The following is a 16,955-nucleotide window of genomic DNA, read 5'->3' on the forward strand; positions in this document are numbered from 1 at the left end:
GGGCGCTGGCAGGGGCCCCCCGAACTACAGACCGGCCCGAATCTGGAAGCAAACACAGGTCAGAGCCACACGGGCAACGCAAGGAGACCATCGCCAGGAGGCGCACCTGCTTGGAGCCCACTGACTTCTAGAGTTTACGTGGTCAGAGGCCCCTCCTGGCCTCTAAGATAGAATTCAGGATCGATTTGAGAAGCTGCCTTTCCAGAGGGGCCCAGGAGACCGGACACCTAACTTCCATGTCACATCCTCCATCCCGACAAAGAAACAGTCCCCAACACCTGGTCAAACGGTCACTGATGGCAGATTTCACCCCTGGCCCACCTCCCGGCCCTCACCTCAACCCAGATTCCCGGGGACGGGAGGGCAGAGGGCCAGGGAGCAGTCTGGGGGCCACGGTGACAGGTGCACCCGTGCAGAGCCCCCCGGCGGCGGCCCAGGGCCCTCCCCTGCCCCCTCGCGTATCTGAACCCTGACAGACAGCGGGCACCCTGGGGTCCCTCTTAGGGTCGGCTCTAGAGCCCGGCCCCCCGCCAGGCCCACCGGAAGAATAAAGCAAAGCGGAATCAGATATTCACGATCCTGAGTTCTGCACAGGTGGGAGAGAAGGCATTCCTGAGCTGCAGGGACTGTGGCAGGGTGGGGACAGGTCAGCTCCGTGCTGCACGCCAGCCCCTCAGGGCACAGGCCACACCCCAATGAGGAACGCAAGACGCCCTCCGTCAGACTAAGGACCGCTCTGAAGACCCAAGGGTAATAAATTGATAAAAACCAATGTCAACCCATTTTTTTAAGGAAGTGTGAGGGTGCAAAGGCCATTAATTCTCTCTTTATGTTTACTTCCTACTTTTCTATCAACTCTGACGATCACCTGCCAAATAGGGCGTCCGGCCAACTCACCACACAGCGTGGTTTTTAATGAGACAAACTACAGTATAATTACTCTGTTTTACAGCTAAGTTTCTTGTTAATAAATCAGGTACTAAGAAGAGGGACCTAACCAAGCTACTCTCTAAAAAGAAACAGAACAATTTATGAAATCAAAAAATTACTTCAATTTAAGATCAAAAAAATCTCCTATCACCTTTGGTAGAAAGAACAGGATGTCACTTCTCGCAGAATCAACCATTTTTCATTTTTCATTTCACATTTGAGAAGACATTCGCAAATGTACTTTTGGATTTAACTAATCTACTTCTTAAATTTGTTAGATAGTGAAAGAACATAATGTTATAGATTAGCTGAAAATGGACAACGTGTTCAAACCAGTCAGTCAGCAGAATGGAGCTTCTGGAAGAAAATGTCCATAAAATGCTTTAACCCCTACTTCTCACAAATGCACACAGGAAACCGCATGTGACTCGACACCACTAAGCAAGTCTGTGCTGATGAGCTGCGTGTGGTGGGCGTGCTGCGTGGAGACCTGACTTCCAGGAAATTCTGTCTCCCGAAGGGTCCCTTCCCTACGTCCCCAGGCACAGAGTGAGCAACCCAGCCCTCAAATGAATGCACTCGTCCAGAGTACCCAACGGCTCGTAAAAGTCACCACCCGGATTATTTAGAAGAAAAAACAACCTCCTACTCGGGTGCATTTTCCATTAAAATTTAATTAGTGCTTAAGTTTCAATAAGGTTCTTCGTGACCCTGCTGAGGTCTTTTTCATTGATTTAAAAAATGTGTTTCCAAAATAGCAAGGGAGACAATATCACACATACAACAAACTAACTAAAATTGCCCATACCTCGGCAATTGCCCTAAACTCTGTTTAGGATGACGCAAAGGCTCTGGAGATGGATGGCGGCTGCACAGTGTGACTGTGCTGAACGCCACCGAATTATGCACCTAAAAGGGGTGAAAGTGGTAAATTTCAGGTTATGTATGTCTTACCACAATGAAAGACACTGCCCATAAACCAACCTACTGCCTATCTGTTCAATAAATCGATACTCCTAACTTACCTATTATGTAACGTGTTCCTCATTTTGCCACATGATTTTCAGAAAAACTTAAAACTTCATCAAAAGCAACACACACAACGTAGTCTGTGTTTCAGGCCATGAACTCAGCAGCGGCGCGTGCTCCTGTCGAGGAGGTGAGCCGGCCGTGCTCGGGCTGGCCGCCATCCACCTCGGCCGCCCAGCCTCGGCCTCACCCGCCCGCGGAGGCCGCCCGACCTTCTCCACAGCGTCCCGTCCCGATCCTCCTGCCGGGGGTTCATGTTCCTTGGCAGCCCCCCCGGCACCCCGCACGCCACGTGCTTATTTACTGTCAGTCACCTGCCACGAACACGCAGCCTCCAGGACTGCTCCCACTGAAGCCCCCATGCATACAGCAGGTGCCCAATAAATATGTGATGAACATCCCATGATGAGCACCTAGTATGTGCTAAGTACACCACAAACTTTTCTTTATAAGAATCATAATGGGTTGCCCCCCACAAATCCTCCAGTGCCGTGCTTACTCCCATTTGATGTCAGAGAAAAGGCGAATGAGCGAAGGGACACGAGGAAGGAGGACGAGAGAGGCCGGCCACACGACCACCGTGTGGCCTTCCTCACACACACGCCGCTCTCGGGTTCACGCCAACGCTGAACCTTACTGCGCAAAGAGGCGTGTGCGGCACACGGTTTTCTCATCTTTTCATGGCTCATCTACGTTTATCCAAATCAAAACGACTTCCACACATTTCTAAAGTGAAAAGGTCACTGAAATTACCCCATATGTGAACAGTTATCTGTCACTTTCAGGCGTTTTGTAAGAGTAGCTCTGACCCTACCGATGATCCTCCCATAGTTTTATTCCATGTAATAATTTTAAATTAATTCCATGCTTTTAAAACTTGGGTTTCAGTGGGCAAATTTCTGAGATCTTCTTGAAAAATCACACAAAAATCTAGATGACATCCATGGGGTGCCTGGGTGGCTCAGTTGTTAAGCGTCTGCCTTCGGTTCAAGTCATGATCCCGGTGTCCTGGGATCAAGCCCCGCATCGGGCTCCCTGCTCCGCGGAGAGTCTGCTTCTCCCTCTCCCACTCCCCCTGCTTGTGTTCCCTCTCTCGCTGTGTCTCTCTCTGTCAAATTAATAAATAAAATCTTTAAAAAAAAAAAAATCTAGATGACATCCTAATGGCAGAACCTCACTGTCCCTAATCCTCAGCTGAAAATAGGCTGGAGGAAATCCTCTTTTCTCTGAAGGAGGGAGATTATGTAACCCCGCGTGAGGTGCCGGCAGGCCCATCCAGGAGGCAGGAGGGCGGTCAGGCCGCCGGATCTCGGAGCGGGTACGCGGGAGGGATCGGCCCCCACGCCAACCTCAGACTCGCGTTTCCCAGAACGTGAACTCGAGAGCCTCAGATCCCCGGTGCACAGAGAGGCTGGAAGAGTCCTCCGGGCGCCCAGCTTCAAACGGCATCGCAGACGTGCAGTTTCTCTTAACGCTGGGGCCGCGCGGCCTGTGCCGTCAGCAAAGCCACCCTCACTCCTGATAGAAGAGGAAGAGTGCTTTAGGGTCATTTCTGCTCTGGGAACCACGTAAGCAAACGCCGGATGAAGGATAACCGGGCTGGGACTGTAAGGTACCTGCCACAGAAGGAGATGGCAGCGGGGTCGGGGACTCGGCCACCTGGAGCGCCGGCGAGGACGCAGGTGTGTGCGCCCCCGAGTGCGGACCGGGCACGTGCGGGTTGTGTTCGTGCAGGCGTGAGCACACGCCCCTACCATGCGAGCTAGAAAGTCAGGCTCCGTGTCCTACGCTCACTTTCCACACCGCCAAAGGTACGGTGTCGTGCTGTCCAGAGGCCGAGAGAAGGCGCCGAAACGCCATTCCATTTACCAGAGGCACCGGATCATGACGCACCAGCCCGAGCAGACACGTCCAATCCAGTTATGTGCCGAAAACCCTGACATCTGCCCGTCCACGAGCCAGACGCTGTGTATTTGGATTATGATACAAACCCAAAACAGTACCTCGTAGCCTTGTCTTAATACGAGCCGCCACGCTCCCGCCAGGCTCCCGCAGCAGCGGCAGAAAGAAACACACAAATACCACAGCTCGGGTCTAATCAAGTGATGGAGACCGGGGTCTATTATACCTGCTAACAGCCCAGCTGCCGACATCTGTTCCACAATTTAAAAGAAATAACCCATTCCCACTAAATATTTATTTTTATCTTTCCAGATTTTATGGAATATTCATTTCTGTATTTTTTTTTTAAAGAGGGTTTTTATTTTTTTATTTTTATTTATTTATTTATTTGAGAGAGAGAATGAGAGAGAGAGAGAGAGGACGAGAGGGGGGAGGGTCAGAGGGAGAAGCAGACTCCCCGCAGAGCAGGGAGCCCGATGCGGGACTCGATCCCGGGACTCCAGGATCATGACCTGAGCCGAAGGCAGCTGCTCAACTGACTGAGCCACCCAGGCGCCCACATTTCTGTATTTCTGATAGAACAGTAAGCAAACTTCATGTGCCTTTTCAAGGTCCTCTCTCTGATACTCCCATCTGTTTGAATATTTACAACCTGAACAGGGCCAGCTTTCACAGTGTACCGTCATGGACTGAACAGCGTCTCTCCCAAACTCATAAACTCAAGCCGTAACCGCCAGCATGATGGTTATTTGGACACAGGGATCACCTGCCTTCTCTCCGCGCCCCCAACCCCGTCCCCCAGCACACGAGCGACGGCCACGTGAGGCCATGTGAGGCCACGGCGGGAAGGTGGCTGTTCATAGGCCAGGAAGAGGCTCTCACCAGAAGCCGAATGTGCCGGCTCCTTGATCTCGGATTGTCCGTTGTGTAAGCCGCCCGGCCTGGGGTGTTTGTTACTGCGGCCGGAGCTGACTGAGACATACTTATGCAGTACCTGTCTCCCGTGGTGTCTTAAACGCTAGCACATACATCAACACCTAAGTTCACGGACTCTGTAACGGGCACCTGAGAGAAGAGGAAACAATACGTCAACCCTTCGTGAGAACGATTCCTCCCGTGCCACCGTCCGAGCATCTACTGCCTTGGTAACCAAGCCGTGCGTTAGGATCAGCCTTCCAGAAACCTGCTGGCTGCTAACCTCACTAGGAAGACGCAGGGAAAAAGGCGCAGAAGGAGGAAGAAGTCCACTGAAAAAAAAGAAGGTAAATGGTGCAAACTCGACACACAGCACAAGGTCTTGGGGGAGGCTCTGCAGCCCGCACCTGCAGCCCACTCGCTCCCTCCCTGCACACCCACGCTGACGTGGGAGCATGAGGAGCCCCCGGGTAAGTGCACCAGCAAAGAACAGCCTGGAATGGTGTCGGCTTCCTCTTACACGAAGAATCTTGCATCTTGCCAGGCACACGGTGCTCCTTAATATTGGCTTGATAATCACGAGCCATGCCAACAGCCTCCCACCGACCCCCATCCTCCAGGGACGGCTCAGGCGGGATCCTGAAACATGACGGGTTCCAAAAGCAGGTGCCACTGGAAGGAAAAGGTGCCTTCAACCTGAGCACGATGCATGGGCTGCAGAGGGCATGTCGGGATGAGACCTCCTGGCTCTGCTCCATCTCCCAGGGGTGGGAAAGCGGTGGGGAATGGAACTCCGAGGCAAACGGGAACTGCTGACCACCTGGCTTTACACCAGATGCTACCCAGGCCCTTCCTCCCCTGGCTCCATAATTCTCCCTGCCCCCCAGCGCCAGGCACACTGGGTACGCCTTCCCGCGTTCCAGAACATCCTATCTCTGAATCAAAGTACGCAGGGCTTTCCTATCAAATACCAAACACGACCAAAATACCATCCGGGTCCTAATCCTTTATCATGCTAACGATGAGCACAGCTATGTTTACACACATCACCCACAAAATTTAGTGTCTCTGTGCTTCCTGAACACCGAAGTGCAGGGTGCACGGTAACGACGCAAGGCGGGACCAGGGAGGGGTCGAAGCAGGTCATGGGCACAAACCCATCTCCAGAGAGCATGTCAGGGCGCCCAGCACGTTCTTAGTCTCGAGCTCACCCTAGTTCATAGACTTGTGCCCCCACATCTTCCTGCAAAGGGCACAGCTTGCCCCGCAGTCTTCCCAAATCGCATCTTGCAGGGGGAAAAGCAAGGTCCAAGCAGGTGCCCCTGGGGGTAAATTCACCAACAAAATAAAAGAGGTCCAGGTATTTCCATGAAGCGATCTCCCTGGTGAAGTGTGAGTGGAGAGGGACGCTTCTCACTGTTATTCCAGCAACCGGGCCAACGGCTCAGGATCACCCTTCACAGGATGCAGACGCGGGGGACGGGATCCCTTCCTGCGCAGAACGGACAGAGCGCACCTTCCCAGACTTGTTGGGAATGTTCCTTCCTTCTGTGCAAGGGCAGCAAGGCTGTCACCCCTGCTTCAGGGAGGAGCCGGCCCACCGTCCTGTCTGCCTCTCTGTCTCTCTCCCTGTCTCTCTGGCTCTATCTCTCTGTCTCTGTCTCCCTCTGTCTTTCTGTCTGTCTCTCCCCCTCTGTGTCTGTCTCTCTTTCTGTCTCTGTCTCTCTCCCTCTGCCTCTCTCTGTCCCTCTGTCTCTTTCTCTGTTTCTCTCTGTCTCTCCCTCTGTTTCTCTCTGTCTCTCCCTGTCTCTGTCTCTCTGTCTCCCTCCGTCTCTCTCTTGGCAGCCCTGCTCGCTACTCCCGTCCAGGGACAGGGGCAGAGGGTGGGGGACAAGCAGACGAGGGGCAGAGATGCCCCCTCTGTCAGGCTACACCTTCTTCCCATCCCTGGGAATGCACAATTACTCGTCTTTGGCCAAAGAGTCTTTTTCACAAGTAAGAAACCTTCTCTTGAAATTCCTGTCTTGTCTTCCAAACCAGGGAAAGGATCTTATTTTCATTACCTTTCTGAGCTGGGAAAACTTTCCTACCCCTTCTGACAAGCGCGGAGCTGTTATTCACAGGAAATGAGCTTCTTCCCACTGCCCTTACAGAACTACTGGAAAGGCGAGCGCTGACAAAGCTGCCCCCAGGGCCACACGCTGGGGTCTGGCCTCAGCCCAGGTGACAAAGGGAGAAGTTGAGGGAGGAAACCGAAAATCCCCGCTCTCAGCCTCCCGGGCTGGGTCCCCTCCTGGCCCGCACAGCGGCGTGGGTGCAGCTCGTCGCCCAGGGGCGGGCGGCCTCCCTCCAGGGTCTAAACTAGGGTGTCCTGCGCTCCCGGGGACCAGGCGGGGCTGTGAGTGAGGCAGGCACCTCTGGGGGGACAGCAGAAGTCAGGGAACCTGAGAAACAGCAGGACCGCGGGAAAGGCCAGGTGTCCCACCAAGCCGGCACACTCCTGGGGGGTGACAGTGGGCAGCCCTGGCCAGGGCTCGCTCACCACAGCTGTGGTCGGGGGGAGCAATCCCGTGAGGGTGGGCCAGATCATGCCATCGCTGAAAAAGTGCGTAAATGTGGACTTTGATGTGCATTCACATGTTTTTGAAGCCACTGAGTAGGGAAACTTCCTGTGTCCTCGGACAAGGGTTCGCAACCTTAACTGGAATAGGCACTCCTTTAAGAATCTAACAAAAATTGGGAAACCCAATTATTTTGCCCAGAAAACAGAAAGCGTTTTTGCTGTTTGAAGGGAGCTGGGCCCCACCAGGGAGCAGTTAAGAGCTGGTCTCCATCCAGCTCCCGGAGCGGCACTGTGGCAGATCCCTCCTCCCAGGCCACGCGGTCCAGACAACAGAGGCAAGAAGGGGATGCGGACCCAGGGACCCACTCACCTCAGGACCTGCCGCGATCCACAGGGGGCGCTGTACCGGGACCCAGGGAGACGCTTCACGCGGAAGCCACCAAGCCAGTTGGGCCGACCCACCAGGGGCGTGGGGACCACGGGCCGTGGCCCTGAGGACCCAACGTTCCGCACTGTGGTGCGGACTGCAAGAAGGGGTGGCCCAGATGCCTGCCCACTCCCACGTTTATGATGCTGGGAAATGTATCTAGGAAAGAGAATCCAAAAGTTCGAAGTCACATTAGACATGTTTTAAGAGACTGTCATTAATCACTCAAGGTCCCTGGAAGCACAATGAAGCTTCCTCCAGAAGTGTCCGGCAGCGACCTCCGCACACACGTCTCAGCAGTCCTGACACGAGGAGGAATCAGTCAGGCAGCAGATGTTTCTGGAGGGACGACCCTGCGCCAGAAACTGGTCCAGATGTGTGGCGGGGCAGCCGAGGGGCAGGGAGAGATGTGGGGTCCACGGACATGGACGGGGCGCCTGGGGGTCCTCCAGCACAGAGCCCGGGGGGTGGAGGGGGACCCAAGAAGGGCCAGCAGCAGGCGGGAAGGCCACAGGGCTGCCGTGCGCCACTCTGCCTGGGACACAGCCCAGTCCCCCAGCTCTGCCCTCATGTCTACTCCTGTGCTTGGCTTTCTGCCTGCCGCACCCCCGTCTGAAGGTAGCGCCCCAGGGACCGGGCTTAGGTGTGCTCGGCCGGGAGAGGAATCGGGACGCGCACAGGGCGCTCGCCAGTGTGTGCTGGGAGGCTCTGAAGGACACCGAGGGCCTCCAGGGTGATGGAAACGGCGATGAGCCCACGGGAGTATGAGGAGGCAGGAGGAAAGCAGGACACGTCAGCACAATAGTGAAGGCAACGGAGAAGTGGGGGCAGGAGAAGTCTGCGTTTAAGAACAGGCGATCTGAAGGGTTGGCCACTCCACGGGGGCTAAGGAGGGACCCAGATGGTCCAGGAGAAAGAAGGAGACGCGGGGTCCCAAACCAGAGGGAAACGAGAGCAGACCAGGCAGGGCTGGTGGGCTGCCTGGAAGAGGGGACGCCCTGTCTGGTGACCACGTTCCCTCCATGAAGCACCAGGCAAGGTCTCGACACTCCACGTGAAGCGGAGGTCTGAAGGTCTGAGAAGTGCGGGGCTGCGCACAGCCATGGGACGTCCACGATCCCAGAGGGACACGCGAACTCTGTGCAGGGAGGCACATCACCTCGTCCCACACGGGACACCGGGGAACCGGGGATGTCAGCCAGTGTGCCCACGGCTCACGGGGGGGGGCGGCGGCTGGAACTTCTGGCCTCCATGATCCACTGTTGTGTTTCTCTCGGATACCGGCATACACGCGAAAGCAACAGCAATCCTCATTCAATCCTGCTGAATTTCTAATGCTGTAAAAATTGCCTTCCATTGATCTTCGCTGCAAATAAAATAGCATTTTTGCTAAATTTAACTTGGTTAGAAAAGCATTTATAAGTCTGGGACTTAGGGATCCAACCATCTTTTATCAACCCTGTTTCTGTTCGAACATATGGTTGGAGCACCGAGGAACAATTTGTATTTAGGTTTGTAAACGCAGGACTTCCTGTGTAGTTAAGTGGTGAAGCATGTTTGTCGACGGGGCCAACGCAATTCTGACCAACTGTAAACGGAGACAGTGTTCTCATCCCTAGAAATGTAACTGACTAGCAAAACCCATAATATAAACTCCTTCTCCGCACTGTGATTAAATTTACCCTGTGGCTCAGAATAAAAGCATCTCGGGATCACTTGCTCCTAACGTGCAGAGGTTCTACGGGGTTTGTGGGAACAGTGCAGAGAGTTCACCGAGGGCTGGAACATAAAAGGTTAAATTAGAGACCAGGCAGATTGCTTTCAAATGTGCGGCTGACCCCGGGCAGCCCCCGAGGACCGGCGTGGGGCTGGCCGGCTCACGTAAACACTTCACAAGGCCAGGAGCTGGGCTGCGCTCAGGCCAGGCTCACCGTCTTCAAGGACCGGCAAGCCTCGGCGGTAAAAGCCATCTCACGCGGGATGAGGAGAGGAACTCCAAGTCCTGCAGCATTTTAAGTTGTTCAACAGAGACTGGAACAACTGAGTCGAACGAATGTCTGCCCTCTAGAACAGGCCGCCTCTCCGGTGAGCATGGACAGTGGTCTGCATGGACATGGAGGAACAGAAGCAGACACAGAGATGGCTGGACTTTCTAGAAGGTTTACAGCACTCAAATATAGTCGTGCTTAAAGTTCTCCGGGGACCCAAAACATTTCCTTTTCCCTTACAGAGAGAGCCCTACTGTAGCAGCTTGTTCCAGAACCAGGATGCACCGTCAGCAAGGAAAGCCTGCACATTTTTCCCAAGTTTACTGTCTGAAAACCTAAGAAAGATCCTAGAAAGCAAACAGGGCGAGAAACAAGTGGAGACGGACAGGCAGCCTGGCAGAGCTGGGGCCGGACGCCCAGGCCGAGCGACCGGAAACAAATCCCAGCCCCAGAACAAGACGAAGCTCAGACCCACAGAACTGCCAAGCCGAGTCTCCCAAACGCGGAGCCCGGAAGGGAAGGAGGTGCAGGCATCCTGCGGCGCGGTTATCCTGGCCTGGGATGCTCACGCACGAGCACATGTATGGCCGGGGCGGCCTGTGGCCTGTGTGCCCGGCGCCCGGGCCCCCCGCCCGGGGACTGAATCGTGCTAACGGCCTGCGTGATAAATGTACCGAGTGTGCCCCGAGAGCCCGCACGCTCCGAGCTCCCACCCGTGTCCCTCACGCGAGCCTCTCCCGGCCCGTGAGACGGCGCCCAGCTAGTCTCCGATGGGAGTGCGGAGGCCGGGCCTGCCCAAGGTTAGCGGCCTAACCCGGGGGCGGGCCAGGTTCACCACCAGGCAGGCGCCTACAGACCCTGCCGGGACCACGAGGCTGCCCGGGCTTCTCCCAGAACTGAAACCCTGAGCCCAGGCTTCCCGCCTCACATCTGTAAGGGAAGAACTCAAACTCTCCATCCCCTCCGTTAAATACAAAAATTTGTACATAGGCCCAACTACCTCATGATACATGAACCACATCGCGGTACACAACACCGTGCTGTCTATATCCAGGTCACCTCCACACGCTTCCGTCCATCCACACCACCAGGGACGCGGCTGCCGTCTACACAGCGGGACCCGGACGTATTTCCCCCCTTCATTCTCCTGTTCCCTCTCTCTCTCTCTCTCTCCCCGGACATATTTCCCCCCTTCATTCTCCTGTTCCCTCTCTCTCTCCCTGGACATATTTCCCCCATTCATTCTCCTGTTCCCTCTCTCTCTCTCTCTCTCCCCGGACGTATTTCCCCCCTTCATTCTCCTGTTCCCTCTCTCTCTCTCTCTCTCTCTCTCTGGAGTTCGCCAGAATAAAATATCTGTAGTAATGTTTTCAAGGACTTCTTTACCTCCTGGCAACCCTCGCGCCTCAGAAGGAGCTGAAAAGTTTTCTCTGTCCTGGAAATCCGACCGGGTGAACACAGGAAGAGAACAGGGTGTAAGGTTTTATTTGTTCTTATGAAATAAGTCACATAAGGAAACCACACGGACATGAGTACTCAATCCCAGGCTCTGCCTCTTCTTCGAGCAAAATGAAATATAATTTGGTCCTACATAATGACTGATCCTGACAGATCCTGACTGTTCCTGGAAAAACTCAAATTAGTTCAATAGCATAAACAAGAGCCTAGTATCACAGAAATGGATGGTCTTGTACGTGAATACGCTGAAGCAGCCAAATGATCAGACTGAAAAAAAAAAAAAAGACATAGAATGGAAAAACAGAAATAACAGTATCCCATAACCTGTGTTCTAGGGACGTTAGCAAACAATGCACACGCCTAGAAAGTTCATTAAGCAAGAGCTACCCCTTAGGTTTGAGAGAAAATGTCATTTCATAAGCCTAACAACATAAAAGGGAATTTTAACACGTCAACTACAAGAAATTTATATAAACTGATAGGACATAAAACAGCTGAGGGCCTAGAGGAAAGGCCCCCCTCCCAGGATGAAGGGTCAGGAACCGGGGGGTTGGGGGGGGGGCAGATCCAGTGGCAGGGCCCCCGGGTCGGAGGAGACCATCCACCGGCTCTCCTGGAGGCAGACTGATGGTCCCCCTCACACGCAACCCTCCCTTTTATCACAAAGTGTTAGAGTTGGAAGGGGATGAAAATGAACTGGAAGACTGTGAGCACACTTTAAATAACACTAGCTCCACGCTTGTTCTGGTTTCCCTTTGGGGAAACAGAGGCAGGAACATAACTGGCCGAGGGACAGCCGGGAAGAGCGTCCTTGCCCGACAAAGCGCTTCTCTTACCTATGGTCCCTGTGGCTGGGCTTTCTAGAACTTACCACGGCGGAGAAACAAAGGTGTCACCTGATATTTAGCCCTCACTCCACAGTATGGACTTCGGGGGAAATCACACGAGCTCTCCTCCGCTAAGCCCCGCCCCACGCTTCTCCCCACCGCAGGGTCAGGGGCCTGCCCTGCCCCGGCGAACAGGTACCTGGCTCAGGTGGGCACAGTCCCCCTGCCTCGAGCCTTCCGCGAGTGAATCCACTCAGGGTGAGTGACTTGCGGTCCCATCGATGAAGACACACACTGATCCCGGCCAGGGTCTCCTCAAAAAAAGCTCATGAAGAGGAAAGTCTGCCCAAGGCAATTCCTATGCCGTAAAAGCCCAAAGTTCCCATAACGACCCTTCGATGCCCAGTGCGAGCGACTCCCCACCCTGTGCCCGACCGCGGACGGGTGTCAGCCGCCGGGAACAAGGCGCCTTTTGTGGACAGTGGCAGGAAACACCACCCTGCGGACCGCGCTTTCTCTTCTGCGCACACCCCTCCACACGGTGCCAGGGAGCACGGCCGCGCGCAGTGCGCCCTCCCCCGATGTCCGGCCTCTCCTGACCGCCCCACCGTCAGCAGCGAGCGCGGACTCCGAGGAAGCCCACAACACCCGGCCTCTGATCTCATTGGTTACTTTCAGGGAAAAGAGACGCCAAACTTCACTTCTGGACCCCCAGCGGTGTCACAGATAAGAACAACCCAAGTCTCTGCCTTTCCTGCAGAAGTGTGACGCTCCCCCCTCGGAATCCGGACGCCACCTCCCTCCCCAGCCCCGGGCCGCGCGCGGAGCTAAGGATGGTGCCCGCCGGGCAGCCCCGTCCCCACGGGACAACAGGAGCGCGCGGCTGCGGGGCGGAGCAGGTGGACGGACGCCCGGGCCCGGCCGTCGGCAGCCCGAGGTGCGCACCCGGCGAGCCTCCCCGGCGCCCCGCCCGCGCCCCGAGCTGCGGGAGCCCGCCGGGACCCCGGCCCCGGCCGCAGCAGGGTGGGCGCTGCGCACGGCGGCCTCCGCTCCCCAGGGCCCCCCGGCCGCGGGCGGTACTCACGTATCTGTGCACGAGCGTCCGCACCAGGCTGCAGTCCATGGCTCCTCCGGCCGCGCCCGCCCGCGCTCAGCGCCCCCGCGCCCGGCTCGGCGCGCCCATGGGCCCGGGCCCGAGTGCGGCCGCGCGCCCCCGACCCGGTCACGGCCTGGGCGCGCCGGGCGGTGCGGGGGGCGGCCGCGGCCCCTCCGCGCTCATGCCCGGCCCGGCCCGCGGCCGCTCGGCTGGGGTGGCCGCTCGGGGCCCCGACTGCTGGCGGGGCTGCGGGCTGGGAGCGTGGAGGCGCGGACGATGTGCTCTGCTGCTCCGCTCGCCTCTCCTCTGCTCTCCTCTGCGCTCGGCTCCTCCTCTCCTCTGCTCGGCCCCGCTCTACTCCCCGGCTCCTCCCCTCCCGCCCCTGCCCTTCGCCCGCCGCCCCTCTCAGCCCTGCCTCCGGCCGCCCGGTCCCGGCGCGCACGTCACAGCGCGAGTGAGCATGCGCCCCGCGGCCCGCGGCCCCCGCCCCGCCACGCCCGCCCTCGCACACCAGGCGCGCGCCCGGCCCGCCCTCCGCGTCCCCGGCCCCGTCCCGCCCCCGGAGCGGGGAGGACCGGAGGACCCGGGGGCTGAGGCCGGCGGCCGGCGGGCGGGGACGACTCCCTGTTGCTTCCGCCTCCCGGGGCCTGGGCTGGGGCCGGGGCGCGGGGACGGTGCGCCCGGCGGAAGGAAGCCCCGGCCTGCGTCCCGGCCCCCGGCGCCGACGCTCGCCTGAAACTTCTGTCTCCCTCGGGAAGGCCAGAGGGCGGGCGCGAGGTCGCCGGGGGCGCGGGGGCGGGCTGGGCGGCGCGCGGGTGCCGAGCCGGTCCCCACGCGTGTTGGCTCCCGCTCTGCGGGGCGTGCTTCAGGTGGCTGCCCGGTTTCGCCCAGCTTTGGTGCGCAGGCTGAAGGTCAGCCTGGGGTCTGCCACTGAGGTCCTTCCTCTCCGACCCCCGCGCCCTCCCGCGCCCTCGCCTCCCGGCCTGCGGTCTCCACAGTTGTAACTGGCGGGGGCGAGGGCCTGGAACCGCTCCCGAACCTGTTGCGCTAGCTGGCAGCCCGGCTGTGCCGCGCTCTCCGGGTCGGGCCCTCCGGCTCCTTCCTGCCCGGCCCCGGAGGCGGGCCACCCGCAGGCCAGGTCTGGGGGGGAAGCCGCGGTTCGCCGGGCCTCCAGCTTCCCCCCGGGCACCACGCTGGGTGCTGCCCACCCTGAACCAGGCAGAGCTGCTCCTGAGAGCACCGACACCATGGCTTCACTCCCCGGGGATGTTTCTGCTTTCCCAGCGCAGAAACACTCTCTTCAGCTCCACACTCAGCTTTGTATTAACTCAGGTGCTTTCTCCAGCTTCTCGTCCCGCTGCCTCCCGGCCATCTTGTGACACCTGAGGGCCAGAGGTGGGAGGGAGGTGATGGGCTGAACGTCCTCCTGGCTGGTGGTGGAAGAGAAGCCGTATTGCCCGCTTTCTGGACCAGGAGCGGAGCCTAGAAATGAGTCGCTCAAGGGGAGGAGTGACTACGAGCTACCTGGGTTCTGAACGACCTTCCTTCAGTAAACACTCCAGTCCTTGGTCAGCTCGCACATTGCTTCTCATTCCATCCAGATCTCTCTGCCCTTCTCTGTCCTGCTCTGACCAGGAGGCCGATGGTCATCCTCAGTGGACCTTCCCCAACAGGGCCGCCCGCTGCAGGCTGAAGACTGTGGAGGGTCTGGGCATGCCCTTCCCCTCCGGCCTGGCCTCCCCGGGGCCTGAAGCAGCTGTGGCCCTCTGTGCGGACAGTGCTTGGACACCTTCCTTTCCACTGAGTCAACTTGGGTCAGGCCCCAAGAACTAGTCTTCTCCCCTGGCCTCCCTGGCCTCCATGGCCTCCTGCTCCTGCCGTCCTCACACTGTCTCCCAAATCTCCCAAGAAGACCCCTGCGTCCTGCCAGGACCCTGGTGGCTAGGGCCAGATTTTGACTAGCCTTCTACCTTACCAACTGTGACGTTTGAGGGGTGTGCGGGCACGAGCAGAGGCCAGGCAGGGTTGCTGGCTGAAGGCTGCCTGTCACCCAGGAGTGTCTGTTTCAGTCTGGGGCGAATGTTAATTTCACGTTGTAGCAGCCGCTCGCCCGGTCCTCGCTGGCAGACACCCGTCGTGGTCCAGGAACCCACCCTCTGCATGGTGCGGGGCCAGCCCTCGTTCCTGTAAGCCTTCCTTTCCCATGACTGGTTTAAAACAAGTCTAAGCCAATGAATCCTGCTGTGGGGGAAAAAAACCTTTCTTTACTCTTAAAAAGGCACATGAAGAGGAAGGGCTCCCCGTTTCCTGCTGGCTGTGTGTCTGGATGTGACGGCTGGTACCGGCAGCCTTCTCGTGTCCAAGCCAGGAGGCAGCTTGAGGAACATCCTCACGGTGGGGACGGCAGCGCGGGAAGATGGGAGGAAGATGATCCTTGATGACCATTGGCCACTCACCGATCCTGCCGCCCGTCTGCATCTTCACTTAAAACCTATGGAAACAAATCAGTTAGGACTCTATTAAAATCCAACTCACCCTGTGAGTCCGTTATTTATTTCTGTAGAACCAACCACCGCAAACGAGAGCTTCAACAACAACAAGCGTTTCTTTCTCACGACCCCGTGGTTTGGCGGAATGGCGTCTCTGCTCCTCCTGGTGTTGACTGCGATTGTTCATGGGGGACTCAGCGGGACCTGGAGGCTTCGGAGGCTTCAGTCACACGTCCAGTGTCTCAGCTTGGGGGATGAGAAGTGGGAGCAGGCTGGCCTCTATCTCTCCATTCGGTTTCCCATCACAGACATCACGGTCTAGCCTCGGCTTCTTTACATGGTGGCTGGATCCCAAGAGGGTCAAAGTGGACACTGTATGGGCCCTAAACGGAACACTCCTTCTGCCACATTCTCTCGGGGAAAGTAGGTTCTAAAGTCAGCTCAGATTCAAGGAGAGGAACCGAAGAGACTTCACATCTTGGTGGGAGGAGGGCCTGGCACCAAGACAGGAGAGACCTTGTGAGCCGTCATCTTGGAAATCATCTGCATAGCAGACTTCAGCAGTAAGAGGATGTTTTGCCAGCATCACGCTAAGCCCAAGTGAAATGGCTGTGGGAAGCTCCAGGGCCTATGTGTTTCTTCATTTACACCAGGGGCAGAGAATCTTCAACTCTGACCAGATCAGCTAAGTCCTGTGCACGGTCCTGGCCAACCAATCATTAGGATGGTGGAATGCCATTAGATGATCAGCTGAGGCCTGGGTTCAGTGTGCACCCATGACTCATAAGTGTCCAAGGGGAATGGAATGATCTTAATCAGCTTCAGGTCTTCAGGACCCCCCCCCACCCTCCACTACCAACCCCCCAGCAGTATGGCTGCTTCACCACAGTGGAGTGCAGCGTGAATGGGAGGGGGCAGCAGATAGGATGCAAAACCCAGAACATAAATCAAATTATGGGTTTGCCTCTGGATGCCCAGGCTACATGCACACCCACACCTGTGCACAGACTCATAAACCCCGCTCTCTGTTCCTCCCCTCCACCTTGGAGAGGACTGGGGTGGTAACCCGGGATCTTGGATTCATTGACTTCTAAGTGAGAAAGGCTTTTGGGAGGGGTGCCTGGGTGGCTCAGTTGGTTAAATGTCCAACAATTGATCTCAGCTCAGGTCTTGATCTCAGGGTCATGAGTTAAGTCCCACATTGGACTCCGTGCTAGGCATGGAACCTACTTAAAAAAAAAATTTTTTTTTTAAAGAAAATTTAAGATAGTCAAACTATGGAAAGAGCCCAGATGTCCACCGACAGATGAATGGATAAAGAAGATGTGGTT

At 56.8% G+C, this 16,955-nt stretch overlaps 1 protein-coding gene across 10 annotated transcripts in view; it reads right to left on the reverse strand.

The window, feature by feature from the left end:
• Positions 1-13,488, reverse strand: part of ATP11A (ATPase phospholipid transporting 11A) — a 119,609-nt gene extending 106,121 nt beyond the window's left edge. For 9 of the 10 annotated variants that reach the window (XM_036068116.2, XM_036068107.2, XM_036068163.2 and 6 more), the window contains exon 1: positions 13,124-13,488. In XM_036068116.2, coding sequence (XP_035924009.1) covers positions 13,124-13,162 — 39 coding nt within the window. In that variant the 5' untranslated portion in view covers positions 13,163-13,488. The remainder of the gene's footprint in view (positions 1-13,123) is intronic. The other variant, XM_078070075.1, reaches the window with a different exon arrangement.
• Positions 13,489-16,955: the final 3,467 nt, after the last annotated feature.

Source organism: Halichoerus grypus, chromosome 4 (genome assembly GCF_964656455.1).
Source record: "Halichoerus grypus chromosome 4, mHalGry1.hap1.1, whole genome shotgun sequence".
Taxonomy (NCBI): Eukaryota; Metazoa; Chordata; class Mammalia; order Carnivora; family Phocidae; genus Halichoerus; species Halichoerus grypus.